This window comes from Chiroxiphia lanceolata, chromosome 3 (genome assembly GCF_009829145.1).
Source record: "Chiroxiphia lanceolata isolate bChiLan1 chromosome 3, bChiLan1.pri, whole genome shotgun sequence".
NCBI classification, from domain to species: Eukaryota; Metazoa; Chordata; class Aves; order Passeriformes; family Pipridae; genus Chiroxiphia; species Chiroxiphia lanceolata.
Genome location: NC_045639.1, coordinates 58,655,637 through 58,673,783, shown reverse-complemented (window position 1 = coordinate 58,673,783; position 18,147 = coordinate 58,655,637). Strand labels below are relative to the sequence as shown.

The following is an 18,147-nucleotide window of genomic DNA, read 5'->3' as shown; positions in this document are numbered from 1 at the left end:
TCACCAGTGCCTGAGTCCCACTGAGGATCAATAGGAGCTTGTAGGTTCCCAGCTTGTGTAGGTGCCTTTGAAAAAGTTGCCTTGGAAGCTGTTTAACCAAAACATAAAAGAGGCTGTGGCATGCAGAAAGTATGTCACACCTGCTTTCTGGCTGTGGCATGTGCCTTAGGCTGAGCCACAGCACAAGGTATACAGCCAGCCCATGTTGAACTGCTCTAGAAAAGAGGTGTATGGCATGTTTGTTCACTTCACAGATGCAGCTTTCCCGTAGAAAGCTGCAGAAACTTGATTTGAGGCCTGACCTGGTTCTCCTTCAGATAAGGAACTCCCATAGAAGCTCAGCAGGAGTTTTGCTTGCAAAGTGGCATCAGGAGCAGAGACAATGTTTGGTACCTCTCTACAGAGAAGAGAAAGCCATGTCTAGGGAAGTCCAGCAGAAGTTTACAGAGGACTAATGCACTGTCCCTCATCTTGGCCATTCTGCTTTGTTATTCACTGGTTTGGTCCCTTTTTAGACTGTAGCCTTCCGAGGCAGGGAACCTCGGTCCCTGTGTTTGTACCAGTGCCCTGATTAGGGCATGTTATGTGAAATTATCTGTATTTCAGCCCAGCCTTTTACTATCCATATGTCTCAGATAACACAGTTTACAGTCAGGAGAGTGTTCTCTAAACACTTAGGCCAGAAAATAATTTAAGGATCCTCTTGCAAAGTTAGCAACTAGCAGCATAAAGAGCCATGGGCAGACCAGGACAGTTCTGCTCTTAGCAGATGGTTTGCAGTCCAGTAATTATGCTTCATCCAGTGTCCTAGATATTGGGAAAGCATTGGCCATGTTGTTGAGCAACATAGTTATTGAACTGCAAAGATGATCCTTTTTGAAAGCAATGGAAAACAGAGAAGGGCTTCTCCTGACTTGTCTTTGTTGGTGAATCTTGAGCATACACCTTCTCAATATTCAGCAGTACTGGGATCCCTTGTGGGCAGGCAGCTTTCCGTTAAGCACAATCGTGTGCATTTTTGGCATGCAGAGTACTCATGCAGCAAACTCTATGTGATAATAGAGTTGTTATTCAGGGCTTAGGGAATATCTCAATGTGGAAAAGCAGACACAATGGGTAAGTGAAGGAGTCCAATAGAAAAAAAAAGAGGTTTGTGTATACTAGTAAATTCCAGGAGCTTTGAAATTTCATTACTGTTTATAGCTCAAGGCAATGAGAAACGTCTCATATGTGTAGTGAGTAAATAAATACAGTGCACACAGCCCTCTGCAGATATGTTTATCTCACTTTAACATTATACTAAATGGTGTCTGTAACCTCCATAAATACCACAAGAAGTGAAATGGCTTACATGATAATTAAAATGCTGTTTCTGCTGAGAGTCGAGCCCCCCTCCCCTTCTCCTTTGCTGGAGGAGCAGAGCTAATGGGCACGTGCTAATCACTGTGCACAGGTGAAAGCAGCCTCGAGCGCGGGATTTTTCGTTGGCTGTGGTCAGGACGTCAAGGTTGTTGGGTTCATTTAGGGAACTTGCGGACAGCACAGCTGTATTTCTACAATAGAGGTTCAGCAGGAATTTGTGCATGGTCACAGCACTGAACATAACTGTGGGCTTTAGCCTGGCTGTATTCTCTTGACCGTAAAGTCCACCCGCCAAGTATATTCTCTTTTAGACCTTTCATGTACAGGAAGGATTAAAGGCAAGGCTATAGATACGGCCTCATAGAAAAGACATTGTCTGAGAGAGAAGCAGAGAGGTTTTGATCCTGGCTCTTGTGTTGTGCCCCTGTGGTCTCTAACCAAGGAGCGGGGGTGATATTTTTTTTGCTTGTTGTGTTGAGATTTCAGTTTCTCTGGAGATGGGACAGCATCCTTCTGCATGTTCATGCAACAGTTAATTAGAAACGGGCCCAGCTTTGGCTGGGGCTATGGATAAATCACATGGCGTGCAACTCAAATCTCTCTGTTTTCTAATTCAGCATCTGAACAACGCCTGGGAGTCAGCATCCTGTGGGAAAATCGAAGATCAGATGGCTCTGACAGATCAGGCACGCAAGTACATGGCCACCTTCCCCACTCGGACTCTAGTGATGTGAAAGGGTTGACGAATAGAGAAGCATTATGGTTTTGAGAACACTTCACCTCTGCTGGGAAATTCCTGTTCCTCTGCATGAAAACTTTTCATGAATGGGAGAAGAGCCGATCTTTGTTGTGGTACAACAGTTGGGAGCAGCACAAAGTGCATTTACTCACTCAGCATATATATTCTTGTTGGATTTCACCCAACTTAAGAGTTGTTTTTTTTTTAATGATACTTGCCTAAATTATTAGGTATTGAGTTTGAATCAGTAATTATTGATCTTAAGTGCAGACTTATAATAAAGACAATTTTTCTTGTACTTTTTGAGATCAAGCAGACTTAATACACCAGTATTGTTATTTCAGTGATGTGCTAGCCAAGGGGTGGGGTTTTGTTTCTTTTTTTATTTTTCTTTAATAATAAAAGAGCAGGTACTCAAACAGATATATTTTAAATCACTGAAGAAAATGCATTGGTGTGAAATACCGAAGTGAAAAGCATTACTATAAACGCTTGTCTGTGCAAAAGGGGAAAACTGATTAAGATCGTGAATACTCAGATATCTATGCGTCTTGAAATACTCTTTTCTGTTTTGGTTCTAGACCAATATACATTGTGTGTTTCTGTTGGGGGGGTGGGTAATTAGCTTGCTTTAAAAAATATTACTGTATGAAACATAGATTTATGAGAAAAAATATATTTTTATTCAGTAATTTAATTTTGTAAATGCCAAATGAATACTGTGTTTTGCTGCTACAGACCATAGCGTGTAGACATGCTGCTAGTGTAAAAGGAGCAGTAGAGCTTTATGGAAAGAAAACAAATGTTGATGTTAGCTAATTGACTATGCACTAGCATTCCAGACCTTTTTGTTTTAATTTTTTTTACATCATTTATATTTTTTCCCCTTTTTTTATAAGCAATATTTTTGAACACTGTTCTTGGGAGATTTTTTCTTTGTCTGGATGTGTTGTTTTGTTTCTCATTGGTTTGTAACAGCATGCATTGCACCTTCATATGTTTGGGAGAACACTGTCTTGTTCATGTTGTCTCTTTTGTTCCATGTCTAGCTAGTTGTTCCCTAATTTGGGTCTTGTGTACTGAATCAGGTTCTTAGAAATTCATGGTTCTTTGTGCTGCCCTATCAACTCTTTATTGATATGGCAAAACACTGATTTGATTTTATTTTTTTATTGTTTTGGTTTTTTATAACGGCCTTTGAATTTGCTGCCTTAATAGCACTTGGTGCAGCTTCATCTGCACCTAATTTTTTATACAACAATGTACTGCCTTGTAGATAAATAAAGTGTGTTCTTTTTTACTTAAACCATATCGTCTCCTAATCTCGCTTGTCTTTAGTGTTTTGGTGGTGGATTTAAAGGCAACAATCAAGCCAAGAAGGTTTTTCGCAGTGCACTCAGATAAGTAAGGAATAGGGTTTTGCACACCATAGATAGCTTCAAAATCCTCGGTTCTCATTGATTGCTAAGGAAGTGGAAGGAACACTGCACAAAACAGTGAGTATTGAGCATGTTGTGGTCTCAAGGCACATTTTTAGTGACACCAAAGTCCAGGTCAGCTTCAGTCAGTGGGAGACTTACTGCACCTTTTGTGCAAAACCGCCCTTCTCCGAGAATGATGGCTAATTTATTTGTTCATCTAAGACTGCCAGGTCAGGAACCAGTTGAATAAGAGGGAAATATTCTTGAGTTCTTACACTGTAGAACAAGTTTTTTCACACTTGTCTTAAAAAAAGAGAGGTGAGAATATACTTTGAAGCCCTGGTGCATTATGCTGCACAGCAAATAATTGGTCAGACCTGCAGAGCCTTATGTGGCTCAAGTGCTGAGTGACAGTCAGACCTAGGAAGGCTAGAGATAAAAATAATTCCCAACAAAACAAACAAACAAGAAGATGCAACCTGCTAGGGAAAAAAAAAAGGATTTTTAGTAACTTGAAAATAAATTGCTGAAATCTAAGTTGATGCAAGTGCTTGAAGATCTGACTGATATTCATGAGAGCACACTTCAGCTCCATGATGGAAGTGTAGCCATATATGGGCTGAGCCCCAAAGGTGCCTTCCAGTCCATTTTGCTCCTTCACCAGCAGCCTGCCTAGTCCTCCCAGCTGGAGTCACACACCGGCCTTTACACCATGCAGTGCACAGAAAAGGAGGAGGAAAAAAACTTTTTTCACCTTTTGCAAAGGTCCCTTCTCGCGTGCTTTTAGCTTTCAATGCGAGAAGGTACTAGCGCTTGCAGCAGCCCCTCCATGTTTTGCCTCTGTTTCACATCTATCCCACATGTGTGGCTTGGGCTCTCAACTAAATGCTGGGGGGGCTGGGGAGAGGCAGCCCCAAGGCAGTTTCTCAGAGGTTACCGCAGGCAGGACTCTGGTGCTGAGCATGGATTATAGAGAAGGGGAAGTCTGTGGGAGCACTTGCCTGTGCCAAAGCTGCAGGCTCATGCCATAAAAATGCTTGTGCAAGATGTGAGGGAGGACTGCAGGACTCAATGGTGTGCAAAGTGGAAAGAGGGAAAGGCCTGACTTGAGGCATGCCACATAGCTTAAGCAACCTATTACAGCTTAGGAAAAAGAGAAAAAAAAAGTGGGGGAAAAAGAAACACCAAGCTTACAACAGTTCTTGAAGGCAAAGCTCCTGCCTGGTAGGGCTCAACTCCACCAATCCTGGCTAAGTTTAAACAGATCATTATCCCAGTGCCAGGTACCATGGAGGCTCTGCCTGCAGGAGTGGGCTTTTTCCCCCTACACCTTCAGTTTCTTTAAAACCCATTTTAAACATGTAAAACCACTACAGTAATTGTCTTGTTGATGGGCACACTTAGAGCTAATACAGAGGAAAATGTTTCTTTCCTCCTTTCTCATTTTACTGAAAATGTAAAGGACTTAGTAGATTAAGGCTGATTTGCATATGTTTCTGCATGCATGTGGTGCTCAGCTTGAGTGAAGAAAGAGGCTTACTTTGGATGCTGTACCCAGGAACCTGATTATTTTCCCTCCACCAACACTGGCTAGGTTTCCTTTGCAGCAAACTGCCACCTCCTACATGTCTTTCTCACACAAATATCCCCATGTGGCTGTGCTCTGCTCACTGCCTGAAACACATCTTTGAGAGGCCCAAGAGAAGTCCTACCTGTCTGGTAAATTCCATTTTGAGCATCAGACAGGCAACACCTATTCTGAGACAGATCTGTGTCGATGCTCTTGGTGACAGCTACTTGGCCTTGCAGTGGCCTCTGCACAGGTGTATAGCCATCCTGTGCCCATTTAAACCTAGAGTAAGCTACCAAAATGAAGGGAAAGCAGGTTCAGTCAAGTTCTCATTTAATGGAGAGTAGATATTTGGCTCAAATTTCTATGAACCTTTTTCTTCAGTGTAATTATAATTTAATAATGTTGTCAGTGGGAATTCTTTTGATTTCTGAAAAGAATTTAAATTATCATTTCAGCATGTACCTCTAATTAAAAATGAAGAGGTAAAGGAGCCAGGGCAAAAATAAAGGAAAATACCAGAGTGTGAGGTGTTTCCCAGCTAATGCCCTGTAATTCTCCAGCTTTCTATGCAGAGAATCCCAGGGGTTCAATGCCCACAGGTCTGACCTATGTGACAGCTGTAAGCTAAACTGTAAAAGAACCAGAGCTTGGATTGGTTTGGAAAAAAAATTAGAGTTTGAATGAAAGAGCCAGACTTTGTAGTTAGGAGCCAAATAACAAATCTGCTGAGGGTAAAGCAGAGAGCAAGCACAGCATCAAATATTCTGTAGCATGGAGTGATCCGTCAAAAAAGCCAGAAGACTTTTCCTCAGTATTTGTAATCTTGATCCTTAGCTGTACCAGCTAAGTCAAGCCCCCACAGTCAGGTACATAAGCAAAAGGTGTTTCTGTAGGGTTGTGACAGGACCATCATAATCATCACCTCTTACTCCTGCCATATTTATTTGTATTTTTACCTCAGTCCTGATTTGAGAAAGGTGTGATGGCAAAGTACAGAAAAAAGCCTTGTTCCTAGAAATCTATTTAAAATGTTGGGGTTTGGGTTTTTCTGTTGATTGTTTTTTTGTTTTTTAAAGAGTATGTTATAAATATTTCAGTTTGGGAAAGAATGATTTTGAGGCACTGGTCTGCATTTTGCCTGTGTCCTTGTTACTTAGCACAGAGGGAGTCAGGCAATATCCCACATGTTGCTCCAGAGCAATGGTGGTGTTCTGCCTGGGTGGCCAAGGAAAGACACTGGTCACATCTTTCAATCACCAGGCTAATGTCTTAATTCAAAAGGAAGTAGTGCTTCCTGACCAAATGTACTTGTTCCCTTTGTTTGCCTCTTTTATTTGAACTTGACTTTGATGTCTCAGCAGTTTTCCTTGAAGACCCTGCTACCAGCATAAACTTGTTTGTGACTTCTTTGCTCTCAGTGACTGATGGAGGTTAAGATAATGAAGATAGACCATAGAGGTCCAAATTCTACCTTCATCCATGTTTGCAAGCCAGCAGTGGTTATACAGCTAATTGTTAAGGGCTGCAAAATATATTTACTCTGCTATTATTTTTCCATAGATTATCTGTAATCAAGTTGTTGGTTGGGGTTTTTTTCTACAATCCCTCTTGATAAATGACATTTCAAGAAGGCATTTTTCCAATCTATTTGAGTATCAGAATAATTGCTGACTTTTTAATTGTTTTGAAAAAGAGCCTCCCCTTCTCAGGCTGCACAGGCCTTCATTTACAGCCTAGCTCTATTCACACCCAAGGAAATTTTGTTTCATGGGGAAACAACTTTTACTACTTGGTTCAATCACTACTCATCACCACAGCTCCAAGACATGCTCTGTACACACATCTGTCAGAGAATCGAAGAAGAAAGTTTCAGGAAGCTCTCCCCAGACAGGTTTCTACACTAACCATAGAGACCACCTCTGCATCTCCCAGTTCCTGCCAGCCCAGCTGCAAGCCTGCCATGGCCCTCCCAGTGCAGGCAGTCCCCAAAGAGCTTTGACAGGGTGCCTGCAGGTGTGCTTTCCTGCCTGCTGCCTCTCTTTCATGTTTCATTAACTCTCTCATCAGCCTCGATCAGCACAGGAGTTATCTGAAGGTGCAGGGAGGCCATAACTATTTCAGTGATGGGTTTTGATATCTTTGTTCCTACCAGCTCAAGGTAGAGACCTCCGAGGCGCTGGCTCAACCTTCCTGTGCAGATAAAGACACTGCTAGCCTGTGCTACCGGCTGGGAAATGTAAATCTGCAAGGGGTTAGAGCTCCTACCTGCCCAGCCAAGCCTCACTGCACCAAAGAATTAAACTGAGAAACAGCTATGATTTGCTGCAAAGGCCTAAAACACCTTTCAGTGAAATAATAAAGAAAAGAGATGATACTTCACTTTTCTGCTCTGCTCTGCTCTGCTGGTACTGGCCATCCCCTCTGATGTCCCACCTGCTTTAATTGTTTCAACAAGGCACACCCCTGAAGAGATCTGGCCCAAACACTGCTGAAAATGGATTGATAAAAGTCACTTGTCTCTGTGACAGCAGTGAGCCCAAGCCTATGCTTAGTCAGGGCTAAGGACATGGATCATTTCCCTGCCCATGGCTGATGGGGTCCTGCCATTTCCACTCAGGAGAGGCCCCATACATTCAGGATGGTGTCCCTGCTATGCCCGGGTTCAGGAAAATCTTCACTGAAAAGCAAGCTCTGGTTGTATCTCAAGTAACATCCTCCAGTCAAGGAGGAAAAAGAAAAGCCTTTCACTGGAGGTGATTTGCCTCTGGCTGGGAGGCCCACCAGGAACTGGCATGGCAGGCCATGTTATGTCCAGCTTTGGCACCCTCTCAGCAGCTGCCTGCCTGCCCAGGATGGGGATGAATTCTTCTGCTGGGACCCCCCCATAAGGGTCCCACGGTGGCACCCCAGGAGCAGCAACTCACAGGCTCACCTCCTGAGCTACCACTGATGCAGGCACAGCCTAAACTTTCTTTAATCAAAAAGGTTAGAGTAATTCTTTCCTTGCCAACCTCTGATTTGTGGCCACATCCTCTAACAGAAAACCCATAACAAATACAAACGGAGTTTGTATGGTGATAAGCTACAGAACTGATGTGATAGTCATCCTTCCATCACTGCTCTGAAACACATGGCTTTCTGGTACAAACTTTCATTGCATCCAGTTGGTGTAGCTGCTGTTTGTATCTCAGAACAAGAACTAATATGATGAGAGAGGAGTGAACCTGACACACACCTGCATCACAATTTTGCCACAGGCATCAAAAAGCACAAAACATGATGATTAAAATAAGATGCTGAATTATTCCAGTTCCTCCCCTTCCTTGTTAAGTTGTCACTTCGGAGTTTTGCTGTGCTGTCTGATATCCAAAAAATACTTGTTACCATCTTCTCTGGCAACTGATCAATCAAGCAACTTGATAGCTTGAATGGAGTAAATGTGAAAATTTATTTGATACCTTGGTTTGCCTTCCTGTCAGTGGTAGAAGCTCTTCTTCCTTTCTCTTTAGCACTCATAACTAACTTTTTCCAAAGTATTTCCAATAATAGAAATCCGTTTCTGTCTAGACCACAGGAAGTTTTCCAGTAGGCTGAATGTCTCGGATGTGCCCCTGTACTCTCTTGAAGCCAATGCTGAGGGTGCTACAGCTTCAGTCTTGCTATACCAAAGCAGGTTTTCACATCCTAATCCAACCTTTCCAGTAGAGCCAGGCTCTGTGGAAGAAGGAGAGTCCAACTGCTACGCATGTAGGTTTGGACTGATTAGATTTCTATTGACTTTGCACACTGGCTGGCCAAGGTCACCCTAGTTCTGGAGCAACATTCTGGAGCTGAGGATGGTATGAGAAGTTGCATGTAGGATAACAAAATCAAACAACAGAGTGTGCTGCCATTGCAGTTTCCAAGTCCTTGAATCTTCTGAGGAAGTTTGCGTTCATTAGAGAGCTGCTGTAAGTCAGCAAATGGAGAAGCACTGGCTTCCCTGAAAGGTGATGATTTTCCTTTACATTTGTTTAAACTAAGTGCATACAAATATATTCATGCCTCTCTCTCTCTCTCTCTCTCTCTCTCTCTCTATATATATATATATATACACACACTTACTTATTATGTTAGAAATAAAGGAATGATATTTTACTAAGAAGGCCCAAATCCCAACCAGCATTCTGAATCTATCATAGACTGTGTATCATGTGCTTGGGTCATGGAGACTCTTGGCCCCCAGAACAAAAAAATATAAAGGACAGAACTCAGACAAACATCAGACTCCACACTCAGAAAAAGAGAAAACCATCCAAACAAGAGATTGCTGTGAGAACGTCTTTTGTGATGAGAACTGAAACTGCAAGTCACTGGTTTTCATTGAAAGCAATGCAACCAAGAGTCTGAAATCAGTCATGTCCCCCAACCGATGAGTTGTCTGAAAATCTGCCACCTTCCAGAACACATAGATCCTGAGATTTCTCAGCTTCTTCATCTGTGATCATAGATTTCTGTAAAAGGGTAGTTCATGATTAAAATCAAATTAATTACAATAATAATACAGACACCATGGAAACAAACATACACTGAAGTTGTCTGACATGTTTTCTTTTCCTCAGTGAATAACGGATTAATGTTGAATTTATGCTGCAAGTGATTTCACACAAAACCTCTTATCCTAGAAGTTGGGTTGTCAGAGGTTTGTCCAGATACCTCACTGTTTAGAGTGGACTGGATTTAATTTCACAACTGTATTTTAACCTAATTCTTACATGCCTGCTGCAAGAGTTTCCAGCCAACTCAATGGGAGTAATCATGTGAATAACACACGCAGGTTTTGGCCTGAAAATCTCTACCACCCTCATTTGTGGGTCAAGGTTGGCCTGCTTGGAGAAAAGCACAATGCAGTGCCAACAGTGAATGGCCTTTACATGGTCCATTTCCAAGAGATACAATGATACCACCAAACCACCAGGACTGTATGCACATAATGAAAAGTGACAATGCAGTCATTTGTGAAGGATATAAGACAGCCATGGTAGTTAGGGCCACATTTGCATAATCACATTAACTTTAAGGACCTACTTTAAAATTGACCTAACAATGGCTCTCATTGTTTAAAGCCACAGCTGTCCATGCTGATCGGACAACATGCTTGGTCAACTTGTGCTGCAGCCATCTTCTTCAGGAGGATTTAGAAAGTTTGACTGAAAAAATTGTGGGCTCCAGGACATCCTGTGAATGTTTGGCCTTACAATGTGGTTTGGCTATCTGGGAATCCACAGCTTTCAGGGCTGCACAACTGTTGCATTTTCATTGAGACTGACATAATTTATGACACAGCTTTATTTTTCAGAATTGTTCATCAAGGTCATGCGAAAAAGCACACGCAAATTATTTATTGGTTGCTAAGAATATTACAGAATATGAATAGTCTGGTTATTTTAGGCTTTAGCAAGTTACTGCTAATATTTGAAAAATATCAGAACTTGTGCTCCAGACATGACACTTCAGTCACATATTCCTTCTACACACAAGGAAGATTGAACCATTTTCATCTTCATATGTGTCTTGCACAATCATACCCCCCACAAAATTGCTGATATTCAGCCAAAAATTTACCTGGTGAATGTTCTTCAGTAGAAAAGTATTTACTTAAATTATCAATACATTTCAGGGTAGTTGGCCATAGACAAAGTTCTGATGAAAACCTTGACTCTTCTTAGCTAAGATTTCTTTTTCTTGTTCCGATTTTAGAAGGGCAGCCTTGTCCACCTTGAAAAACATGTTTATTTTTAGTATTTTCAGGATTCTCAGACAATCAAGGTGCTACTGGATTAGCACCAGCAGGGAACTCAAAGTTTCAGTTACAGTGTGTGTCTTCTTTGAATAACATTAACCACAGGTAGGAAAATGACTAGAGCACACACTCTAGAATGGAAAACAAATAAAGAGAAATATCAAATTAAAAAGAAAGTTGTGGCAAAAATGGTTCAGCCCTTTCTGAGAACGAGTTTGAGGAAAACTCGTTTCTCCTTGCCCTAGTAGGCCTAGTTAGCATAGCATGAGTCTGTGAACTTTAACTGACTTTTTGTTTTGCATTGCATACACTGTGATTAAAAACCCATTTAGGCTCCCCACTGTCATTTGGTCTCAAACCATAATAGTCAGTTAAAATATTCTTACATTGGTTTCAATTAAGACAATCTCCTGCCTTTACACTGAGGATTGGGGACTTGAAATTTTAAGCAGGAGCATCATTTGTGACTCTTATTCCTATGAAGATCCATATAAATTTGGCCAGGTCATGCCATCTGAGCATTTCATTTCCACAGGAGCACGAAGACCTCACCTTTGTTTGACAGCTCCCCTCCTTGAGACTCCCTGGGCAGGACACATCACCCATCTGTGGGTAGGGGGCTGCAGCTCGTCATCTATTACCCTGCTCCTTGCAATGTCACACAGGGGCTCAGCTAAGCTGTCTTGGCCTCTAAGGGGGGCTCCTGCTGGGAAGGACGAGGTTGCCCAACACGAATGTGAAGGGATGTAGAGTAGAGGTGGGTGTAAAGGCAAGTTGGAAGCAATCAAAATTACTGGCTAGGAGACAGATGTAAATATGTGTATGAGTGTGTGCACACACATAAATGTGTGTGTAATTAAGTTTGGTATTGTAATGAATATACAGAAAAGTGGGGAATGACGGGAGGGTGAATTAATTGCATGTCAAACCTCAATTCTGACTCCCCTAACTTTGAAGTACTGCACTCCCAAGCCTTAATGATCTTTTAATTTATACTTTAAATGATAATTTACCTTTTGATTATTCAAGAGATGGGCAACATTTGACATCAATACTTTACATTTAAGCAAAGTAATTGAAAAGATGCAAATGCCTTTACTGAGCAGATATGCAGAATGCCCCTCTGCATTAAGCACAGGTAAAGTGAACAAGCATACTAATATAGGCAAAGCTTCCCTAACCACACTGTTATTTATATTTTAGGCACTTAATTCATCATGAAGATCAGTATGTATTCCTCATATTCATATCTGATCATATTAAGGCTACTGGAACAGTTCAATAACATTACAAGAGAAGTGCAGTTAGAGCAAAGATAGGGACGAGTTCTGTGAAACTTCTTCAGAAACACCTATGCTGTTTCAGCACTTTACTCTTTCAGTAGTCCAGAAACCCCTGTACTTTGGACTAAGAGAAAATACAGCTTCATATCCCCTAGACACATATACTTTTCCCACACAAAGGAAAACCTCAGAGGTGAGTACTGTTAAAAGAAAAAAATGCAATGGTTGTGTAGTATTGTCTTCTAACAGTCAAAATAAACTTTTGGCAGGGAAAATTATATGAAATCTTCATTTGATCTTATTTTAGGCATCCAGAGAGCTATGGAAATCCTTTTAAGTTAAGTCAATGTCAGGATTCACAATGTAATTTTTACTTTTGAAAATCAGCATTGCGTTACTCATACACTCCTATGGCTTTGGTTATTACTGATGGACACAGTTTTGTTGCAATGAGGCAACTAGGTATTTCACCATACAAAAAGTCTTGTACGGGTTTGTGAAGGGACCCAGGATTGAATGGTCATTTTCCATTTTTCAATATGGCAAGGATGACAATTAGCTCTCTAGAAAAAATCTTTATGGGAGAGAGTAAAATGTGTAAAGCACAAAGGACTGAACTAGGGAATCCATTAACATGCTCAGTAGTATCAAACTGCTCCTCATCATACTGTGGAGTATCAAACTGCTCCTCATCATCCAGGACAGGTCCAGTACCACCTGTTTATCAAGAATATTTCTACATTCTCACTACAAAACACATGCCATTAGATGCCATTCCCAGCACATCCTCGCATACAAGCCCATTCAACGTGGGCTAAAAAGCAAAGCTTTGCCAAGTGAATGGCTAAGAGCAAAACAGCACAGTATTCAACTCAGGCCTTCTCCACTAACTTGGCCCATCCAAAGTTTGTACAACTAAAAAGGAAGTTCTCTTCAGGAAATCACACTGTCTTTCAGGTTCAGTCCATTTGAGGTAAAAACTTGCTCATTGCTTTGTTTAAGCAATTAGCATTCACTTTCCTCAGTTACCACTATTTGTTGACAGATTAGATATTTCAGGTTTCAGCTCCACCATTTTACACAGACTTACACTAAACTTACCACTTACACTAAATGCATGTCTGCGTTGGAGAACAATTTGAAATAACTTGAAAATTATGTTAAGTATGAGCTCACAATATCATCAAATTGGCCAACTACAAATAGCACCTATGGTAAAAAATGCAGTCTGTAAACATAACATTAAATTTATCCTCTGTAAAACAAAATTAGCTAAAACTAATGCATCTGGATGTAAAATGAGGCATACGAATAGGATTTTAACTGCTTTATGTAACTCTCCATACGAAAGAGAAACACTGAGTCATTTATCTTAATGATGCCGATATTCTGTGAAACATAAGATAAAACTGTAGAGTGTGGATAGAAAGTTCAGAAACCCATTCAAGCACCACGCAAGTTCTCGCCAGCTATCAGGAAAAGTAACTCATTTACTACGGAGTCAGACAAGGTTTACAGGGAGAGCAATATTTTTATTAGATACAGCTTCTTAGATCAATGGTCGAACTAATACAGAGATATTACAGACTTTGATTTTCTCTGCAGCAGAAAGCATAACCTCATTTGCACCTTTAGACAATCACAGGTACAAGAGCATTCACTAATTATATGACGCGTGGGACAAAGTCTTGTCCCATGACTACATATGAATGTAGTGGTGCAAAATGAGTACTGGCAAGACCTCCTACAAAGTTAAATGTAGCATTAACACCACACCTCAGAAACTCTAAATAGCACAGATGCATAGGAGCGCACTGTATATGTACTAAATCAGGTAAGATCTTCAGTCCAACTCTTATCCCATTTTGCCTTACACAGCAGGTGGTGGTACCTCTTGCTGTAGAGACAGTTGAGAGCTATCTGCAAACCAGCAAAGTATTTTCTGCAATGGTGGTGAAGAGGCAAAGATGTTCTTTTTGGGGGTACTGCATGCCTTGACTTGTGAGATTTGGTTAATCGTTCTTAATGTTATTTTGCAGCCAGCTCCCCATGTTATACATATATACTGTTTAAAGACAGATTAGCATTAGAAGGTCATAGGCAGCTCAAAATAAAATTACACTAAACCAACCCAGCTACCTCCCCCAAAATCCCCACATACTTCATTGCAATATGCATGCAGGTTATTTTCAGCTGCTGTAACTCACTGATCTCCATTTAGCAACTTCTGTATTTTTTCCTCTTTTTTTTATGGCCCTTCAAAGGTGTGGGCTTATAGAGCAATGATGTAAAATAATAACCCAACAAACCAACCTAAATTAAGCTTTTTTTTTTTTTATATGCCACTGATAAAAAGAGGGGGAAAAAAAATCAGATGTCTTCTCCTTCTGGTAGTATTTTCAAACCTCACACAAACAGTGCATAACTCTCAAACTTTTCTGATGGATATTTTGGGGTTTTCCTCCTGCTAAAAGCCCTTTCATGGAGACTGTTATCCTGCAAGTCTTATGTTCTATTCACATTTAAATATCTCTGTTCTTAATACTGCTGTTTACCTATTGCTTATTTCTATCACAGCACCAGTCAAAAATGTCAAGGAGAGCCTTATTGTTTATACAGTGTAGCACAACTCCAGAAAGTTCCCATTGTGTCAAGTAGAATTTGCTATGAGAATTATTTAATAGTATTGTATTGTTGCAAGAATAGATCTCCCACCATCAAAGAGTCCATGTGTTATCTACTGTTCTCAACAGGCAATGAAGGCACCTTCACAGCCAGGTGAGACTACTTATTTTCATCATACACTAGCATGTCATGACATAAATCTATTGGGTATCTGTGAGAACTTCTTTTGTAAGCATATATCAAGCTGTACAGGTAGAGCTCCCAAGCAATTCTTTGTCTTGCTTTGGATTATTGGAGGAGCTACAACAGCTGCAGTAGTGATGTGGCATGGTATGTGTTATACAGGGGTGGCTTGTCTCTTCAGGTATGGTCAATTAGTTTTGGGGATTCCTTCCACGCTTCCACTGTCTCTTACAACAAAAGAAAAAAAAAAGAAAAAAGAAAGAAAGAAGGGAAAAATCTGAACTTATTTCTTTAGAGTGGAGACCTCCACACAGTGACTAGGCACATGCAGCCTGCTTCGTGTCTTGGAAATTCAATCACTTTGATCCCTGGGGAGGTGAGACGGAAGTTGGTCTTCACCATTTAATTTTTTTATAGATAGCAAAGTCCATCCTTCCACCTGCATCCAAAGCACTGAGGCAGCTGGCAGAACAAAGCACTAGAGAAAAATAGTTGACCAGAATCTATCTGAAATTGCCAGCATACAGGTGCAGTCTTGTTTTTCATCTCAGTTGCAGCAGTCCCTAGTGACTGCGAATGTTTTACTGAAACTGATTAACCCTTTCTTTGCCTAGAATGGATCAGAGAAAAAAAAAGCAACCAACCAAACAAAAAACCCACCCAACTCACCCACTGGCCAAACAAGAATATAATTACATGAGTAGAGAAATGCAAGAATCATGTCTAGTCCAGGACTGTGCTACAAATAAAAAGGTTGCTTGAAAAGTAAAAAAGGAAGCAAATCTATGGGGAAAATTTGCCTCTTGGGATTGCCGAGATAGTTCCAAGGTTAGCATGTTACTTCTAACACCTGAAGGAGGTGGTAAAGATAAACAGAGAAATCGCCCGCTGCTGAAGCACCGCCAACTTCTGAGTGCAAAGGAGCAATTGTTAAACAAGGAATAGTAAAACTGAACAATAAACTTGGATAAGCACTGTGGACAGGAAGTTAGCAAATATAAACAACCGAAGCAAAAGATAAGACTTTGAGGATAGATAAGAATTCCCAAAGCTGCAGTTTGGCTGAGCCATCAGCATTAAACATTCCTTCAGATCCTCAAGGAGAAGTGGTGGCAAAGGAGCCTTATGGGGAAATCCAAGTGCAAAAGGCAGGACTGCTCCCTGCAATGTAGTGCCTCATGTTCCTTCTTTGTCTGGTTGTTCAAGTCCTAAACTACAGGCTTCCACTACTATCCTGAGGAGATGATCCCATAATCCCAATGTTAAGATTTTTCCATTTACATGTAGCCTAAGTTTTGCTTCTCATTTTCATCTCATTTCTGCTATTTATACCTCCTCCCATTAAAAGGAAAATGTCCATAGTTATAATTTGTGTATTATAATTATTTACCTCATTTTCACGCTCTAATGAAAAGGTTATCATTAACAAGGGTATGCTTCATTCTCTGACAGCCTCCATGGCACCCAGCTGTCAGTGATGGCAGAGCTATTCCAAATCCCTCCAGCTCACCACAGTGCCTGTAGAGAGGGAAAGGTCCTTGTTTCTCACTGCCATCACCTGATACCTCAATATGGCCCTCTAAAAATGCATTGGTCTTTTTTTCCTTCTCCAATCACACACTGAGCACATGTTTAACTTCACTAGCAGTAACGTTTCTTCCATTGCGGAAAGTATAGTTGGTCCAGGTTACTTTTCCCCCCCATCAGTTTTTCCAGAGTAACTTGTATTAGACCTAACCACCCCTCTGATTTGTCACAAACAGTGACAGCTTCCTACCCACCACCAAAAGCTGAGTGATGGCAGGCCAGAAAGGCCAAACAGGCAAGGAACATCTGGGCTTGTTTTTACCTTCATTCTTTGGTGCCTCAGCTTCCAGGGTGGACAGTTCACAAGGATGATCTGCAGCTGGTCTCCAGCTGTGACAAAACCCAGACTCAGCTTTGCCAAAGCCTCTGTAGCTGTAAATAAGGTGGTTTTGGTAAACAGAGAGTAATGCATAAGTCTGGGAGGAAAAAGGGGAAAATGGGGAGCGAATTCTCCATTGTTGTGGTACAGCAGGAGTTCAGCACTGGTGTCAGCCCCACCTGATTCACTTCAAACAAGCTAGTTCAAAACACTTCACCAGCCCAGAGTTGGGGATTCTTGAGCTACAGGTCACATTCCTGGCCCTCAGCAAAACAGCCCACTCTGACCCTTGGGAGCAATGCCTCCAGACCCAAGAGGTGGAAGCCTGCCACAGGGCTGGAACTGCTGGAAAGCGAGGCTGTGATGCAATACTTTGGCAATCATTGGCTATGCTGTAGTAAAACTTGCACGGCTGTGCCAGTTGTGCCTTCTGTATCCCTCACTTTGAAGAATGTCATGTGCAGACTCAGCAAAAGGAAAAACATCTCCCTTGCCAGGACACTTCAACAGCAAGCCTCAGATATTCTGCTGGCTATAAAAATAGAAAATACTGTTGGAAGGTATCTGAAGTGGTCATTGTGTTCATCCCCATGTTTTTAGGTAGCATTAAGTCTTAGAAGCAATAGATTTGTTTAACCTCTTCTTGAATGCCTACAGTGGTGGAGCTACCCAGTTTCTTCAGAACTCTGTTCTTCATGCGATATTCTCTCAAAGTCTTACCTGAATCTTCCTTGCTGCAGTTCAAGCCTACTCCTTCTTTTTCAATCAGCAAAATCATGGAGAATAGATTCCTATTTTCCTCTTTGCAGCAATGTTAATACTACTAACAAATAATCACCCTCTAATGAAACAGAATGGGATCTAGAAATATCAGCCATTAGGAGACTTCAGCTGAAAGGCAGCTGAAAGTATGAAAGAACCTGCTCTCTTAAGTCTAGTATTTCAGGATTTAACTGGATTCACAACGCTAAATTGAAATTCCACAGCAAATGGAACTCCGGTCTTGCAAAACAACTTCCTCCCATTTATAAATCATATCACTTTGCATATATTTGAATGGCCAAACATCTATTTAGTCCCTGGAATTATTTGTTCTTTCATTAATGGAGACTAGATGAAAGCTGCAGATAACAGCTCACAGTGACTGAACATAAAGTAAACCCCTTTATTGTAAAGGATCTGCAGCCTGAGCACCATGGCAATAATCTAATGATGCCAAAACTTGGATGCCCTTCAAATGCTCCAGAACAATAGGTGCTGCCAGCATGACCTA

The 18,147-nt window shown here is 41.2% G+C and overlaps 1 protein-coding gene and 1 long non-coding RNA gene across 4 annotated transcripts in view; one reads left to right on the top strand and one right to left on the bottom strand.

Annotated features, from left to right (window-relative positions):
- MYB (MYB proto-oncogene, transcription factor) overlaps window positions 1-3,409 on the top strand; it is a 28,513-nt gene extending 25,104 nt beyond the window's left edge. For all 3 annotated transcript variants that reach the window (XM_032682729.1, XM_032682730.1, XM_032682728.1), the window contains one exon: window positions 1,980-3,409. In XM_032682729.1, the coding sequence (XP_032538620.1) occupies window positions 1,980-2,096 (117 nt within the window). In that variant the 3' untranslated portion in view covers window positions 2,097-3,409. The remainder of the gene's footprint in view (window positions 1-1,979) is intronic.
- Window positions 3,410-9,504: 6,095 nt separating this feature from the next.
- On the bottom strand, window positions 9,505-16,923 carry LOC116784742. Its single transcript, XR_004356225.1, has 3 exons — window positions 16,818-16,923; window positions 16,359-16,486; window positions 9,505-9,588 (listed from the first exon to the last, which is right to left on the bottom strand). It is a non-coding gene; the product is annotated as an uncharacterized LOC116784742 (long non-coding RNA).
- Window positions 16,924-18,147: the final 1,224 nt, after the last annotated feature.